General features: G+C 40.7%; 1 protein-coding gene across 2 annotated transcripts in view; it reads right to left on the minus strand.

Moving 5' to 3' along the window:
- LOC113009780 (copine-8) overlaps positions 1-16,842 on the minus strand; it is a 107,268-nt gene that overhangs the window by 51,014 nt on the left and 39,412 nt on the right. For both annotated transcript variants that reach the window (XM_080291971.1, XM_026148311.2), the window contains exons 4-6: positions 15,590-15,693; positions 12,415-12,454; positions 6,439-6,515 (exon numbers count right to left, since the gene is read on the minus strand). In XM_080291971.1, coding sequence (XP_080148097.1) covers positions 6,439-6,515; positions 12,415-12,454; positions 15,590-15,693 — 221 coding nt within the window. The remainder of the gene's footprint in view (positions 1-6,438; positions 6,516-12,414; positions 12,455-15,589; positions 15,694-16,842) is intronic.

Below are 16,842 nucleotides of genomic sequence, written 5' to 3' on the forward strand. Positions count from 1 at the left end.
TGCCTCATTCTATGGTACTGTGTGTGCCTCAGTGTTTCCCTAATTCTGTTTCCTACTGGATTACTTTGGAATTACTTTGAGGAAAACAAATAAAAAACCCCTTTGGAATTTGCTATTTGAGACCAACAAGCAATAAATGCTCATTGTGTGGCGTACTCATGAATCCCCTGCCCTCCATCCTTTGGGTCCTAAACCTGCCTACCACATAACGTCACATGACACCTACTGGGTTTTTATATCATATGTCCTTCATACAATAATAATGAAAAAGACACAAAATGAAACAGTGAAAGTGATAAAAAAATAAACAAAAAACATGTTCAAACAATAAAAACTAAAGTGAAATAAGAAAATCCACTGTGGAAGCTGTGAAACTAAAGTGAATTAAAAACAAAAAGTCAAAATGCAATAACAATAAAAAAAACATTAGAAAATACAAAAGAGATGTAGAGTTTTAAAAATAAAGTGCGAGACGCCGACTGGAAATGTCCTTGGCACGAATAGAGCATTAATGTGTAAGTGCAACAATTAAGAATACAGACATTGTATTAATGTAACAATCTTAGATGAGTGTTCACAGACTGGCCATAGGTCGGATAGAGTCTGTGCCAGCAGAGGCCTCGGGCATCATTAATAAGGCCAGAGCTGCAGCTGAAAACAAAGTGTTTTTGTGGTGAGAGGTTTTGGCTAAGATGGGCGGCAGGATATATCTCAAAAACACGATGTCCGAGGTGGGAGAGATCAGCCATAATGTTTCCTGCTCCGTGTCTTGGAGGTGTGCAGGTCCTGTACAGAGAACAGGCAGCAGCTCTCAGCAGAGAGGATGATGGTCTGCAGTCTGCCCTTTGCTTCGCAGTTAAAGCAGGGTACCACATGGTGGCACAGGATGTGAGCATAGACTCAATTACGGGGGTGTAAAGTGCACCATTATTGACTTTGGCAGGTTGAACTTCTTCAGTCTCTGCTGGGCTTTTGCTGAGACTACTGACGACTCAAGGTCCTGGATGATGATGGTTCCCAGGAAGCAGAAGGACAAAGTGTTAACTGCAGAGTCACACATGGTGAAGGGAGACCCGCATTCCTTCTGGATGCCACAACAATCTTTGCTGTCTATCGAGCACAGTGTGCCAAGAAGTTCTGCTACACCGGATAAATTCTGCAAGTGCTAAAGTAAAATACATAAAGAAAGAAAGAAATACTAGCAGCATTTAATACTCATAGATTAAAATGTTCTTCAAAAAAGCATAAACTGCTTCCATAAAAATACTTCTATCACATTTCACTGGTACGACAGCATGTACCGTCTAGTGGCTGTAGCTTCAGATTTGCTGTAATGCAAATGCGAGACTTGTGTAAATATTCTCCAGAGGCCCCTAGCAAGAAAGCAAATTAGAATCTTTTTGGAAATGTCAAGCTTTTCCATTAAATTGCTTTTGTTTTATTGAAATTATATTATAAAGAACAACAAAATAAACTATCACAGCTATGCAGATGACACACAAATATATATCACAATGTCACCAGGAGACCGAGGCCCTGTACAGGCTCTTGGTAAATGCATTGAGGAAATCAATGACTGGTTGTGCCACAATTTTCTCCAACTAAACAAAAACAAAACTGAAGTAATAGTCTTTGGCGCCAAAGAAAAACGATTACAGGTCACCAGAGAACTTCAATCTATACATCTAAAAACCACAAACAGGCGAGAAATTTGGGTGTAGTGATGGATGCAGACCTAAACTTAGACCTAAACACATTAAGACAATAACAAAATCAGCTTACTATCACCTCAAGAATATTTCAAGGATAAAAGATCTGATGTCTCAACAGGACCTGGAAAAACTAGTCCATGCATTCATCTTTAGTAGGCTTGATTACTGTAACAGCATCTTTACAGGTCTACCTAAAAAAATCAGTCAGACAACTACAGCTCATTCAGAACTCTGCTGCTCGAGTCCTCACTAAGACCAAAAAAGTGGACCACATCAGTCCAGCTCTGAGGTCCTTACACTGGCTGCCTGTCCGTCAGAGGATAGACTTTAAAGTTCTGATGCTGGCCTATAAAGCTCTGAATGGTTTAGGACCAAAATACATCAATGACCTCCTGACCCAGTATGAACCTTCCAGATCCCTCAGGTCATCTGGATCCGGTCTTTTATCAGTTCCCAGAGTCAGAATCAGACACGGAGAAGCTGCATTCAGCTTTTATGCTCCTTATATCTGGAACAAACTCCCAGAAAGCCTCAGATCAGCTGAAACAGGTTGAAGACTCACCTGTTCTCAGCTGCATTTGAATAAAGCACCAAATCCACACTTTTAAGCTTAAATTTCAAAACTTACATTTAACTACTGATTTTATCTACTGTTCTGATTTTATCTGTTTTGATTTTATATACTGTTTTGTTTGTTTGTTTGTTTGTTTGTTTGTTTGTTTGTTTGTTTGTTTGTTAAGTGGGTTTAGAGCTCTGGGTAGCTCCCCAGCTGGGTCTAGACTGGGTCTAGAGAGTATTTTAAATTCAGGGAATTTAAAATAGAAAGTAGCTCGTCCACAGAAGGACTGGTAGCTCCCCTTACGATAAGGGTTCAGATCGCGCGAACAGGTGTGAAATGTGTGTGTTTAGTTAGTTTGTTTGTTTGCTTGTTTTAATCAATTTTAAATCATGCTTTTTATTTGTTTTTGTTTCTAATGTCTCTGTAAAGCACTTTGAATCACCTTGTTGTTGAATTGTGCTATACAAATAAATTTGCCTTTGCCTTGCCTTGAAATTAGAGGTAACATTTTTCTAATAATGGGCATCTCTTGAAGTGTTTACGGCATGAATTTGGAGCAAGGAGAGACAGTGCTGCATAATATCTTTGGACAATTTACCCCAGTATGCATCAGTTTGTTTACATGTGACCTGGTAATGAAATTTAAGTCAGAGCACTCATGTCAAAGTGTATCATATTGTAAGGAGAAGGGCACACGAGGTCTGAGAACCAGGAAATGAGGTTTGTTAGGAGGGTAGCGGGAGGCTCATTAGTTAGGGTAGGTTGTCCAATAATCAGAAACTGACTGAGGCGCAGCAGAGTGGACGTTCGTGAGAGGCAGAGGTGATAAACTTTGACCTACTTTTACATTAATTATTTAAAATGTCTTTCTTATGTTTTTGTAGCCAGCAGTGAGGTCAGCTTTAAAATGTAGGCAATCAGCTGTTCAATCTGTTTCACAGTGAGCGCGTTTTATACCGTCTAATACCACACGTTACCCCAAATTCATTTTTGCTTTTCATATTGTTATGAAATCTTAGGCAAGGAAATAGTTGTTCGAAGTTTTTTTTGTACGCTTTATTAGTTTACTCAAATGTGCATTTTAACTTTAAGATCTAAATAATAAAACCCATAAATATTAATCTTAAATACTTGTTTTGTCTGCTCTTAAAATTAGAAGAAATAGATGAAAATGAACGTGACTTATTCAAGAAATTACGCTTTTGCCATTACTGCTGTTAAAGTGACCCCTCCTGATGGTTCTAGTGTAAAGCTACAATCATTATTATTACAGTAATTATATTTTATGATAACTCTAGCACATGTACGTTGAGTTAGGGAAACTCTAAAGAAGGAGGAAAAAAGGCATGTTGTCCGCTTATGGTCACTGATTAAATGTATTCATTATTAATTAAGGTTTGGAGCTCTCTTTAGAGATATATTATCCTCTCTTGATAATGTAAACGTGTACTAAACTTCCAAATGTGTCTGTTTGCACACAAGCAGAAGCTGCACCTACACAGTTCATCTGTTTCAGCTGTTTGCAATATGGCGGGTGGATAGTGCTAAGTTAGCTGAATGCTACGTTAACCATGTGCCTCACCATTGCTGCACTTGATGATGCGTTTTGCTTCTTGTTGCTGGTTACTCTAAGTGTCTCTCTCACACACCCACGTGCACACACTCCTAAATGCCCACTGGAGTTACACTGAACAATGCAATATGTTAAAATTGTTAAGCCCCGCCCCCACGTCCTCCGCCTGTCATGTCAGGCTGCAGGTGTATGCCTGACTGTCGCTTACACCCACGCACATATATAAATACTGACACAACCTCCAGAGCCAGAGAACAGCTGTGTGTCCTGCCCCTTCATTTTTAATGAAAGTTGACAGTTTTCCTCATTCTGCACCAAATCACTCTTGACCTCTTATAAACGGTCGATATTGGTCGCACATGTGAATGTAACAAACCTGTTTCATTCAGCGTTGATTGTTTTGCTTTTTTCTCATCTGCATATATTTGCAGAAGCGTGGCACAACATACGGAGAGTGAACGTCTTCAGGACCTAAAGCAACCAACCTCCACATTTTACACAGCCCTGAATATCAAAGAAAGAACTCAATTCACACCCCATAATTTAACTTTTCTTCCACAAACTGCTTTTGTGATAACCAAGGCACACTTTGCATTTGATGTACTCGAGTAGCAAAACAAAGAAGGAGGAGTAACATCTCTATTCCTCAACCGGTTTTAACAAAATGTTTGCAAAAGAACAGGCGCTGAATATTTTCCAATATACACATCCATTCGTGGCGCAGCTGCAGGGGAGGCTGACACACCGGAGCTCCATCAGCTCATCACGCCTCCCCTGTATAGAACGTGCTGGGACCTGAGGTTGGGGTTGTTGTTGTTGTGTGTGGGACACAGCTGAAAAGCTGCGGCCGTCTGTTAGAGAACAGCAACCGGAATAAAAAGTGTTAAACGTGTGAACTATGTAGTCGGGTCTGTCATTCATGCCACAGTGGTGCCGAAACCCAGGAGACGGCATGGCGGAACCACAACTGGGCCAGTAGTGGAGGCGCTGGCCCGAATGGTGGGCGAGTTCGCAGCCATGCAGAGGGAGCAGGTGGCCAGGCGGAACAACTGCAGGACCGGTCCGAGCGTGGGATGCAGCTGATAATGAATCTGGCAGCTTGATTCGGTTCCTGGCTGACCCCCACGTGTTCATGGAGGTCAGCGCGCGGGAGGGACCTGCCCAGGCTGAGTCGGAGGTCAGTATGCCGTCTGGACTTGCTCATAACAAGCCGGAGGTCCGCACCCCGAAGCGACCTGCCCAGAAAGAGTCGGGGATCAGAGTGCGGGAGGAACTGTTCTGCCAGAGCTGGTGGACAGCGTGCGGGGAGGAACTGTTCTGCCTGACTCGGAGGTCGCCATGCCGTCCGGTCCAGAGGCGTCCTCACCAGAGGCCAGTACGCTGTCTTGACCTGCCTCAGTTCCGCCAGAGGTCAAGATGCTGTGTGGTCCTGTGTGGCTGTATGGTCGCCTGCCAAGCCGCCTGCGAGCCCCAGCTCGTCATGTCCACCGCTGGACCCGCGGTCGGCCCCCGGACCCAGCTTGTCACCGTCGCTGGTGATGAGGTGGGCCCCCTGGTCAGGTCCGTCATTCATGCCACAAGGACATTTGAGAAAAATTAGAACTTTTATTGCGGCTAGTTTCTTAAACCACTTCATAAGATTGTTTGAGGGTTAAGAGTTTCTTCTGAGGTAAGATTATTTTAAGGGGCTCATCTTGTACCCAGTAATATAGCCAAGCAAACATTTTTGTTTGCGTGCAAATGTAAATAATCAAGAGAAATACAACTGAACTATATGTGTGGACCACTCCAAAGACGTGCACGCTTTCCTTCCTTCCCTCTCCATGGGAAACCTGCCTCTGCAATCACCATGGCGATTCCTACTCAACAGGATGACAGTTTTGCTTTGACGTGAAGAGGAGATATGCAGTAAGCACACACACACACACACACACACAGGTTGCCAGGTTCTTGACAATGTTCCCTGTTATTTCTCCCCTTAACAACGCTCTTTGCAGATCTAAAGGCTCATCGAGGCTTCAAATGAACAAGCTAATTGGATTAAAGAGACTCAATTGAGAGAAAGCCAAGTGGGCTTTCTCATGAGAGAGAAAATATGTAAATAAGAGGAGGCCACTAGAGCAGCATTGTGGACAAGAGTGATAAAGAACCACAACAAGACTGAATTAGCTGCTTACAAATACAATAACGATAACACGAGGACGAATAAAAACAATGCAGGTTTATTTGTTAATGTGACAGCGGTAATCAATAAGCCACTGTGGCTGTCAATAATCAACAATGTATTTAAAAAATTAGCAAATTAGCCCAGGGAAATATAATGTGAAGAGACAAAGATTTGCTCTCGCTCATCTAGTTTGAAGAGTCAAAATTTCAAGCTAAATATGTCATTTCTCCATTTCTCTCTGATAAAAACATCTTTATGGTGTTTTTGTGAATCTGGGCTGATGCCACTATCATCAGGCCTGACTAAAATTTGCAGACTGTGGATATAACTCTGCTAGTGCACCTGCAGTTCATGCGACTTTTGATCAGATACTCATTGAGATGTCTGCACACCTTTTTCTGCTACAGCTATCTGAGCTCCTACTCACCCAAGAGGTTTTTCCAAGCGACTGCCCAACGATCCGACTATCTCTCCCAGAGTACAGTGGGCTTGTCCGAGAAAGTCCTGCAGAGTCAAGGAGAAAGAAGTGAGCCGACACATGTTTTTTGTCAATCAGACATTGCATTACTCCCAAACCTGACCTGCTGATCAATACAGAGTCCACCCCCAAAGGCCCAAGTCTTTTCAAATACCACTACCTTCACCTTTGATAGATCATATTAGCAAGAAGAAACTGAGCCTTCCTCCCACCAGCCCTCACACCTGCCCCAGTGTGCTCCTCCACTTCCTTGGGAAATTAAACTGCCTTCACATATTGAAGCTTTAGAGCTGATGCTGAGAGAGCCAGAGACGTGAGTGCACCCGCCGCATCCTAGAAACCTCATGGATTTAAAACAATGATAAGTTGCTTTTCAGTGTCAAAAATGACCAGCCTTCAGAAAACATGACACCCATAAAACCCTAATTTCTCCCATATAAATATATTTAAATAAGGATTATAGAAATCATTTGTCTTTGTTAGATAGTATCTCTAATATTTGACCAGAGCAGCTCCAAGCACCACTAACATATCGGATTCTCTTTGGTCCATTGATTAGCCTCTCAGCTTTATCTCTTCCCATCTATCTCATCACAATTACATTCCTGCAGCCACACAGTGTCAGTCTGCTATGAACATATTTGTTTTGGTGGAAACGTGTGCCGAAATTAGACCAAAATAATAATGATGATAATAATTTCCATCCACCATGTAGAGGTGAACCCGTAAATCCACAAATTACCTAGCAACTGTGTCTGCTGCCTACATGAGGTCCATCTGAGAACTGGCTATATGCAACTAATGGCTAAATATATAACAGCATGAGCAAGAAAAATATTTAATGAGAAAAATAGCTGTGTGGGTGTAGCACCTTTCAGCACTTTTACAGAAAGAAATGAACTATTTTATGAGATCCAAAGAACGAGGGAATGTGAGCAGATGAATCTAAATCTACATCTTCAAAAGGATTATAATCATTTTGGGGGGTATCTCATAGCTTTTTAAAGCTCATATATACAATTTGACAAGACTGTGTTATGACCAGTTTTATCACCTGCAGTATTGGAAGATAACTAGAGGGAATTCACTATTAGCTATTTAATTCTGGAAGTTTCCTGATGTTTAAAAGCTTTAGGCTTGAAACTCTGTTGACTTATAGGCTCAACTGTCACTGTGGGCTTTCATGTTTCTTGATTTCTTATCGATACACAATCGGTGGTTTTACAATAAAAAACAACGCATGTTTATATAAAAAAAACATAGGAAAGAGGAAACATACCATAATAGCTAATTTCAGGCAGTAAGCCAGTAAAATACTATGTTAGATAATAATTAGCAATTACTAAACTCAAGAAAACAGCTCAAAACAAATGAGAAGGGGATGTTTTGCTGATGGATCATTGCACAGAGAAATCTGCCTCTGTCCTGACAAAGAAGGAATCACAGCTAAAAGATCTTGTTTAAAAGAAGGACACATATGCTTTTCCATCTGGTGATGTGAAGCTTGAAATTCTTTACCTGCAGTTTATATTTAAACTATTTATTGTAAATGATCAGAAAGCAGATTACAGCAATGAAGAGTACCAGTGCTTGTTTCTGCTAGTACCACATTGCAGATGTGGTACTAGTGCAGTTTTACTATTGAAACATCTGAAACCTGGCTATTTGTTATGATTTTTAAACCAAAGCCTAAATATTAAATATATTTCTTTTAGCCCAGACATTTTTAGTAGCTACCTCTTACATTAAAAAAAGCCAATCAAAAAGCACACGATGTGAATATACTGCACTTACTGTACAAAAGACACCCTATTTTTCAGGGAACATGTTTCAAATTTGGTTAATGTCATATGGAACGACCCAGATATATGGATAAAAACCGAACTGGACACACCAACATTGAGTGTTTTATTTTCATCCTTACTCTTTCTGCTTTTCCTTCTATATGCCACACTAGTTCTCACCCAGGTCCCAGCTGAGTCCGCAGCCTACAGCTCCCAATGTTAAAACACCATCTAATGGGTTAACTCCCCGGCTTCCCCCATAGGAGCCACACCAAGGCTGCTGTCTCTGCCTGTATGAGATTATTGATTTCAAACGAGTGAGCCAAGGGGGAGCAAATCCAGAGCACGGAGGGAAAAGAGAAGAGTGAGAGAACAAGGGTATGGCAATGAAAGAGGATAAAAAGAGGAAAAGAAAAAAGAAACAGCTAGGGGCATCACAAGAGGAAATGATTGCATCCAGAGAGACATCAAACCCAATAAAATAAGAAAAGAAATATCCTGAAGGGAAATATTAAGAGACTAAACCTGCATTGGAGACTGTGTTTTGCACTGTAGCACCCAATTTATCTCCTTTTATTTCATACACTTGTCATATAAACGCCAGCAGTACATTTGCAGTCTTTATAAATGTGAGCAATCAATTTTAGAAACGATGTTCGGCAAAACAGTAAGTGATAAGGTAAAGTATATGGTTTTGGGTTTTTTTTTAAAGGTCAAAACATAAAACACGATTACTGTGGCTCTGCATTAAAATCAGTGTGACTGTTGTACTTCCATTTGCGCCTATTTAGCCGGAGGCCACATAATGATAACGCACAGCAGTCAACAGGTGCATGGGGCCTTAGTGAAGGTGAAATATAAGCCTGGCTACAATGCCTCCACAAAGGTTCCAATTACAGCTATTATATTTACTTGTATTGGCTTATAACTGGGCTGAAGAAATACCATAAAAGAAGAAAATAGATCATTTTGACAACAGTGTTGCTAGAGGGAGAAAGCAGTCCACGTGTCCTCAGGCATTTGTTATTCTTAATCAAATAGAACAGAGGACATGTTGGCATTTAGATGGAGTTTAGTACACAATGCTCCATTTGAAGTGTACAAAAATGCTACCATTATTTCTTCTTGTTTTTTTACATCACCATAAAGGGTATGTGTCTGTAATATGCTACGCAGGCAGACTTGTTGAGCTGGATACTAAACGCCATGCAATGATAAGAACTAATGGCTCCAGTGTTTCACCTTGGGGAAAAGCAGCATTGGCTGTTTGCAGCTGTGCTCAGAGGTAGACGTGGACACAAAAGTCAAGTGAGTGAAGGTTGAAAAGCAAACACACTTTCCAAAAAGTACAGTCTGAAACAAAAGAGTCGTTTAGAGTGTGTAAGACTGTGGTCTGCTTTCACCTGCTGCTTGGTTACAGTTGGAGAAAACAAATATTTGGTTAAATCGAAGTAAAGACTTTGGATAACCTTTTATAAACTTTACAACATGAGATCTACTTTTAAAATGCTCAACTATTCTACATTACTGGACTGACGAGTTCCTAATATAAAGTTCAGTTAAAAACTATCCCCCTCCTTCTTGATTTCTTAGATTTTTTTTCATGTTTGTCACACTTAAATGTTTCAGATCATCAAACAAATTTAAATATCAGAAAAGGATCATAACAGAAAATACGAAATTGTTTTTTTTTTATTATTATTATTTTATTTATTATGAGAAGAAAACAATTCCAACTTACCTGGCCATATGTGAAAGACTAATTACGCCCTAAACCTGATAACAGGTTGTGCCACCCACCCCAGCAAGGAATGCAATCAAGCGTTAACTGTCAGTGAGTTGGAGAAATTGTGGTCTACTCTTCCGTTCAGTCGAGTTGGAGAGTTTGAGCGGGGAACTCAAGGGTTAGAACAGGTCACCCACTGATCAGAAGGTTGGTGGTTCAATCCCTGGCTGCTCCATCTGCATGCCAAATATCCTTGGGCAAGATACTGAACTCCATGCCACTCACCGATGCAACCATAGGAGCGTGAATGTTAGAAAGCACTTAAGCATAGAAAAAAAGTGCTTGTATAAAATGGATGAAGGAGCTAAGGTGTATAAAGCACTTTGAGTGCTCAGGTAGAGTAGAAAAGTGCTATTTAAGAACCAGTTCATTTACTCCTTTGAGTCATTCAGAGGTGGACTTGGTCTATTTTGGATCATTGTCTTGCAGCATAACCCAAATGTGCTTCATCGAATCTGTTCTGAAACATGCAAGTGTGACAAACACAGCAACGTGTGTTATGGACACTGAGTGAAAAAGGAGAAAAGACAGCTGTGTAAAAACGATATCCACTCTGTCATCCTCAGCTACTCTTTTTATTGCCGTCCATCATTTTCACTGCTGCTGTGACTTTCTGCGACTTGGATAGTCAGGCTCACGTCATTGTCCTGTTACTAGAGCAACCACCATGCTCAAACGTGTCTAAGATATCACCATAAAGCTGATGTTATAAGTACAGGTGTGTGCAAGCAAGATTACACTGAAACCCAAGCCACTGAGATATATACACACACAGTGAATCTCACTAAATGGATCAAAGTGATGCATGTAAACAGCTGTTTCCTAAATCACTTGTTAAAGCGCAGACTGATAATATCACTCATGTAGAGAAAAGACAGTTAACAACAAACCGCGGTGGACATATTTTAAAAAGAGACTAAAAAGAGCAGACATGAAAGAATATACAGATTCTGCAAATCAGCATGCTGCATCAATTCAATTCAATTCAATTCAATTTTATTTATATAGGACTAAATCACAATAAGTCACCTCAAGGCGCTTTATATTTTAAGGTAGACCCTACAATAATACATACAGAGAAAAACCCAACAATCATATGACCCCCTATGAGCAAACACTTTGGTGACAGTGGGAAGGAAAAACTCCCTTTTAACAGGAAGAACCCTCCGACAGAAAAAAAAATGTGCACACAAACACATCTGAATACGCGAATATCAAGATTTTTAATGCCAATTCTCTTGTCACCTTATATTCTTATTTATAGACTTTGGTCCATGTAGACAGCCATCTCTTAAAACCTTTGATGTTTTTGTGTTTTTTTGTTATGCATTCAACTGTCACTTTCCTGGGCACACCTGTTCAACTGCTACTTAAGGTAAAGATGTAATCAGCAGAAATTCAATGCATTTAGATGTGTAGACTTGGTCAAAGTAAACATATGAAGGGGGAATACAGATGATTTAAGTGACTTTAAAAGTTGCACAGTAGTTGGTTCCAGATGTGAGTGTTTCAGAAACATTGCCTGGTCTGATGAGTCTTGTTATCTGTTGTGAGTTTTACATGGCAGGCTCAAAATCTGGCATAAACAACATGAAAGCATGGCTCCATCCTGCCCTGTATAAACAGTTCATCCTGTGCTTGTGATATAATGGTGTGGGGATATTTTTCTGGCACCCTGTGAACCCCTTAGTATTTACCGAGCACCATTTCAACTCCATAGCCTGAGTACCGTTGCTGACCTTGGCCATCCAGCAACACTTATGACCACAGCGTACCAATTTTCTGATGGCTGCTACCAGCAGGATAATACACCATATCACAAAGCTCAGATTACCTCAAACTGGTTTATTGAACATTACAATAAGTACATTGTACTCAAATGGCCTCTACAGTCATCAGATCTCAATCCAATAGAGCACCTTGGGGATGTGGTGAAATGGGAGATTTGCATTATGGATCTGCAGCAACAGTGTGATGCTGTTATGTCAATATGGAATAAAATCTGTGAGGAATTGTTTAATTTATGCCACTAAGAATTAAAGCTCCATGTCCGAGCAAGCTGTACCTAACATAAGGGCTACATTTGTTCGGCATAAAGATATATTCAGACCAAACGAAGTTGAAATTGAATCATACAACTCTAGCTGACAATTTCATGAATTCTAAATACATTCGATTTGCACTGACACACATTTGCCTTTATTTATTATTTATTCAAGTGTGTCCTGAACACACCACAAGTCAGCAGACTAATGACCGGAGTACTCTTATGTGGTTGGAAAGAGTCTAATGACAGGTAATGATATGGTCAGCATTTACGTTCACAAAAACACAAAACAATACACAAGCACTCACGTGTTTCGACAGGTTGGCACTCTTCGAATCGACATCATACCTGCAGAAAAAAACAAAAACACACTGTGAATGCATTAGAGAGTGATGGAGGGTGACAGGAGCTCGGCTGGGAACACAAAAGGGATTACAGAGAGGGTAAATCAGTAATGGGGTTAAGCATCTTGTCACGCAGAATCTCAGCGGAGGCTCTGGGAATTCACTTCCCAACATTGCAGGATCACAGTCATCCTCTATTAAAATGACACTAAATGGACTAATTGGCAGTCACAAGTATATCTGCGAGGCCATACGTGTGAACGACTGAAACAGAAACGATGAACTACTGACTTGCTAGGTGAAGAAGTCTGTCCTCGTTTGTTTTCATCTATTTTCATTACTGTCACACACGTCTGAATCCTCAGTTTCACCTGGCAACCTCTTAAACACACAATATTTGCAGCGAGACAAACTTCTCCAGAAATAGCCCCTCCAGCTCTGAAGAATGGGAGGCAATCAGGCGACCCATTCACTCAGCAATCTGAGGTCATTTCACAGCTCAGGTCATTTCACCCACCACTAAATATGGATTGGCCTCTGCTGGGTAATACAGTGGGGGAGAAATGCTAGGCAATTTTGTTACCTCACATGGATGTTAAAGGTGATGTACAGTATATTCTGTGTGTGGCAGGATTCTCCTTTAATCCAAATCCAAGCATAACCAATATTTAAAATGTCCCATTTCAACTCAGTGGGACATGTGACGTGCTTTATCTTTTTATCTTTTTAGCTGTTTAGAATGATATCGGTATATGCCTCAGCTTAGGGAAGTGTAAAATTAAAGACATATATCAGTGCACTATACTTCACAGTGAGCCCTGTGGAACACAATGCACTATCATAATTCATAGTGAGAGGACATACTGTAGTATTTCATAACCTCTGCTCCGTAACTGTTTTGTTTTCATAGAGATCTCACTGCCATAAGCCTGAGGGAGTAAACATTCTTCAATCTGGTATCATCTCAGACAGCGTTACCCTTTGCAGGCCAGCAGGACCAGCGACATACAGTCGTTGATGAGAGAAGCAGCAAGGCTGCACGCACACATCCGGATACTGTAGACACTGTAGCTTTTGAGGTTTAAACCTGTACTATTTCTAATGGCCAGCTGAGGTCAACTTCTGTAGTTGGAACGTCTCATTATATAAAAGGCTTTTTGGGAAAAGATTTCACATTACTCAAATTTCTTTGTTCCCAAAGATTGTTTCTTGGTGTAAGACTGCAGTGTCCCTCAGACCAAAACCAAATCACATCAAGGCGGCGACAGTGAAGACCCTCGAGACTTCAAGGCATGACTTTCACTCAATGGGAGCCATCACGGTGGCTATCTTTTATATGCAGTCTATGATAGACACATTCACCAAAAGCGCCACACATAGGAGTCTCACACACGGATGCACACGCTGAATGTTACTGAAAATGGCACATAACCTACTCACAGACCCACAAAAAGCCTGTTTGTTTTTTCCCTCAGATGTCCAGTTCCATTCAGAAAACCACTCAAGAGACACAGAGTTATGCATTCATTCATTTATAATCACATAACCAATGAGCAGACATAGACGCAACACGCAAACACACAGATGTCCTTACATGTCCCCATCTTTCTATGAGATGTCATTCTTCCAATAGATTTAAACTTGCTCACCTGATATTGCAAATACAATGATAAGTGCTAATCCAAAACCTGCACACCTCTAATGTAAGAGAGCAACAGAAGACAGGCGGGGAAGCCACTAAAAACGTCCACATAGAGCCAATAGGGCATAAATTTAGCTTAAAGATCATTTGCTTAAGAAGCTTCGGTTGCAGTGACATAAGCGGTAAACATCGGAGTCTCTCCCATCATTCAGCTCATCTTCATTTCATCTGAAATACTACAACACTCATAAGCAAATAACAGTTCAATAACTGAGCCCCACAAAGTCGGTAAAACACAGAAAGTAACTTGTTTGTGTACATGTGAAAATGTACACCGGGCTGTAACATGGTGTGGAACACAAGTGGAGCAGCCGGACTAGATATGAAAGGTTAAATCTGTCTATTCCTATATCACACCCACCATCCCCCAGAAACCCTGGTTGTTATGGCTACCTGCTAAACTTCACACAAACTCACAAACACATGCACCCAGACACGCACATTGTCACCATGGTCACGCATGTGGCAATGCACACACAAATTGCACGCATCAATTTGGGTTTTGTCTCTCCACCACAAGACCCTGCGACACACCTCCTGTACATATGAGCTCAACACATTACTCCTGGCTTAACGTGCAGTCTTAGTCAAGAGCAGATATGAAATAGAGACCACATTTGTTTGGGTTACAAAGTCACATTTGACGTCTTTGTGTGTGTCTACCTTGTTCTTTCCCTCGTTTTGCTATCTATCATGAATCGACTAACATCGACGCAGACACACTAGCTCCTCTTCACGGGAGAACTTTGAGATCCCGGTGGTGCTGTCGCCATGGCTCCCTGCTTTATAGATTAGAATATAAATAATAAAGCCACTGAAAGCCCCATAATTCAGTAACAAATGTGACCTGAGAGCCACATGAGATGGAGAATCCCCTCACCTAATCTAAGACCCTACAGATAGAATCCTTTTGCCTCCATGGAAAGAAGTATGAGACAGCTGTGCTCATAGCACATGACTCAGTCATCAGGACATCACCAGCAGAAGAGAATCAGAGCTGTGTACTAGTAATATATGAGACAAGACAGTCTAAATCCATGCATTAGATACAGTATATAAAGACTGCAAACTATGGGCAACCGTGGTAATCTGCTAGGAACCAAAGCAATCACAAGGAGGCTTCTGGTGCAACACCCACCCACCTTTCACAGGAGGTGTTGCTGCTGCTCCGACCTCCTACTTTCTTTGCTTAAGCATGGAGAAGCCTCAGAACCATAGAGATGGAAATAACAATCATCTTTGTGACTATGGTAAAAACAGCCACATTTACCACTTAGAATTTTTCATTTCAATACCTCTCAAAGCTTTCATGAAAGCCAAACCGATATTCAGTGAACTATAACATCATCTATATCCAGAGTCTTAAATGCAAGTTTAGGAACTAGTCATGTCACAGTGATGCAGAAACACACACACGCACTTGTACATGTTACTTACAGGTCAAACCGGAGGTTCTGTCGCTCCTCAAAGAAGTAGTCCAGAATGAATTTCCGAACAAAGTCTGGGTTTAGCGTGTTGTCAATCACCTCTGTTCTGCCAAACTAGACAAAAAAAAGAAAAACAAAGATTAGGAGACAAACAGTTTGGAAATCATTCAACTTTTTACAGTCTACAAGTTTACAATCTATAATATGTGAGTATACATTTCTGCAACTCGCCACGCTTAAAAGCTCTAACCTTTCCCAAATCACAGCTTTTACCAGCACTTTATGACGCTGCAGTGACTCGTGTAAATATTGTATCCACCTGCAGGTTTTTCCTCAGGAGACACATTAGGCGAGAGGCTTGTTACAGAAGATTATGTACAGCTTTAGTGTAATGAATGCACCGCAGCTGAAGTATCAAGTCAAATGGGGTCAGTTGGGTTCCGATTTGGCATTTAACTCAGCCGGTTAATAATGGATGGAGATGACGGGCTACTCGGATCTATGAATAACTGCGAATGATTGGTGCTGAAAGAATTGCCCCCTGATTTGCATTCATGAATATTTACTGTAAAACGTATTGTTGATGGCGGCTCGATCGTAATGAAACGTGCATGCGTTCTCTTAATAAAGTGGTGGCTGTTGGTTATTTCTACTAACTCTCGAGCACTACTACATCACAAGCCTTTCAGTTTACACTGTAAATCTTCGCGTCATTTCCAGATACCTGAACTGTACAAAAGCAGGCAATTAAATCTTACAGCGTCATTAGCCTAGGCCTAATCAAGGAAACTACATTTGCACATTGAATCTCTTCCCTCACTGAATCACTAACATAACAAGCCTCAAATCCCACAAACGCCGGATTGAAAACAGTTGTATTGTTGCACTTTGTGTATTATGCAACACTTTGGTATTGCATCCATGTCATAAACATTTTATAAAGTACTGTGAGCTGTATTTAGAGTGTATACAACACTTTAATATTTTCTACTTTCCTCGACAATATCCCGTAGCTACTTAGTATTTAAAAATACTTACAGGACATTATTTTACTTCTTTTGTCTGTTGGTCTTGCCGAAATATATACTGCACTAATATAGTAGTAGAGGCTAGGGTGCGTACACCAAACAAGTGTTAAATGTCACCTTTCTAACTTGTAAACCACAGCTGAAAGTAACCAAACCTTAAACACTGTGTATATAAGAATGGTTTTAATAGAGCTAGTCTTTTTATATTGAGGTGTGTTTTAGTTTTTTTGGCATA

Source organism: Astatotilapia calliptera, chromosome 17 (genome assembly GCF_964374335.1).
Source record: "Astatotilapia calliptera chromosome 17, fAstCal68.1, whole genome shotgun sequence".
Classification (NCBI taxonomy): domain Eukaryota; kingdom Metazoa; phylum Chordata; class Actinopteri; order Cichliformes; family Cichlidae; genus Astatotilapia; species Astatotilapia calliptera.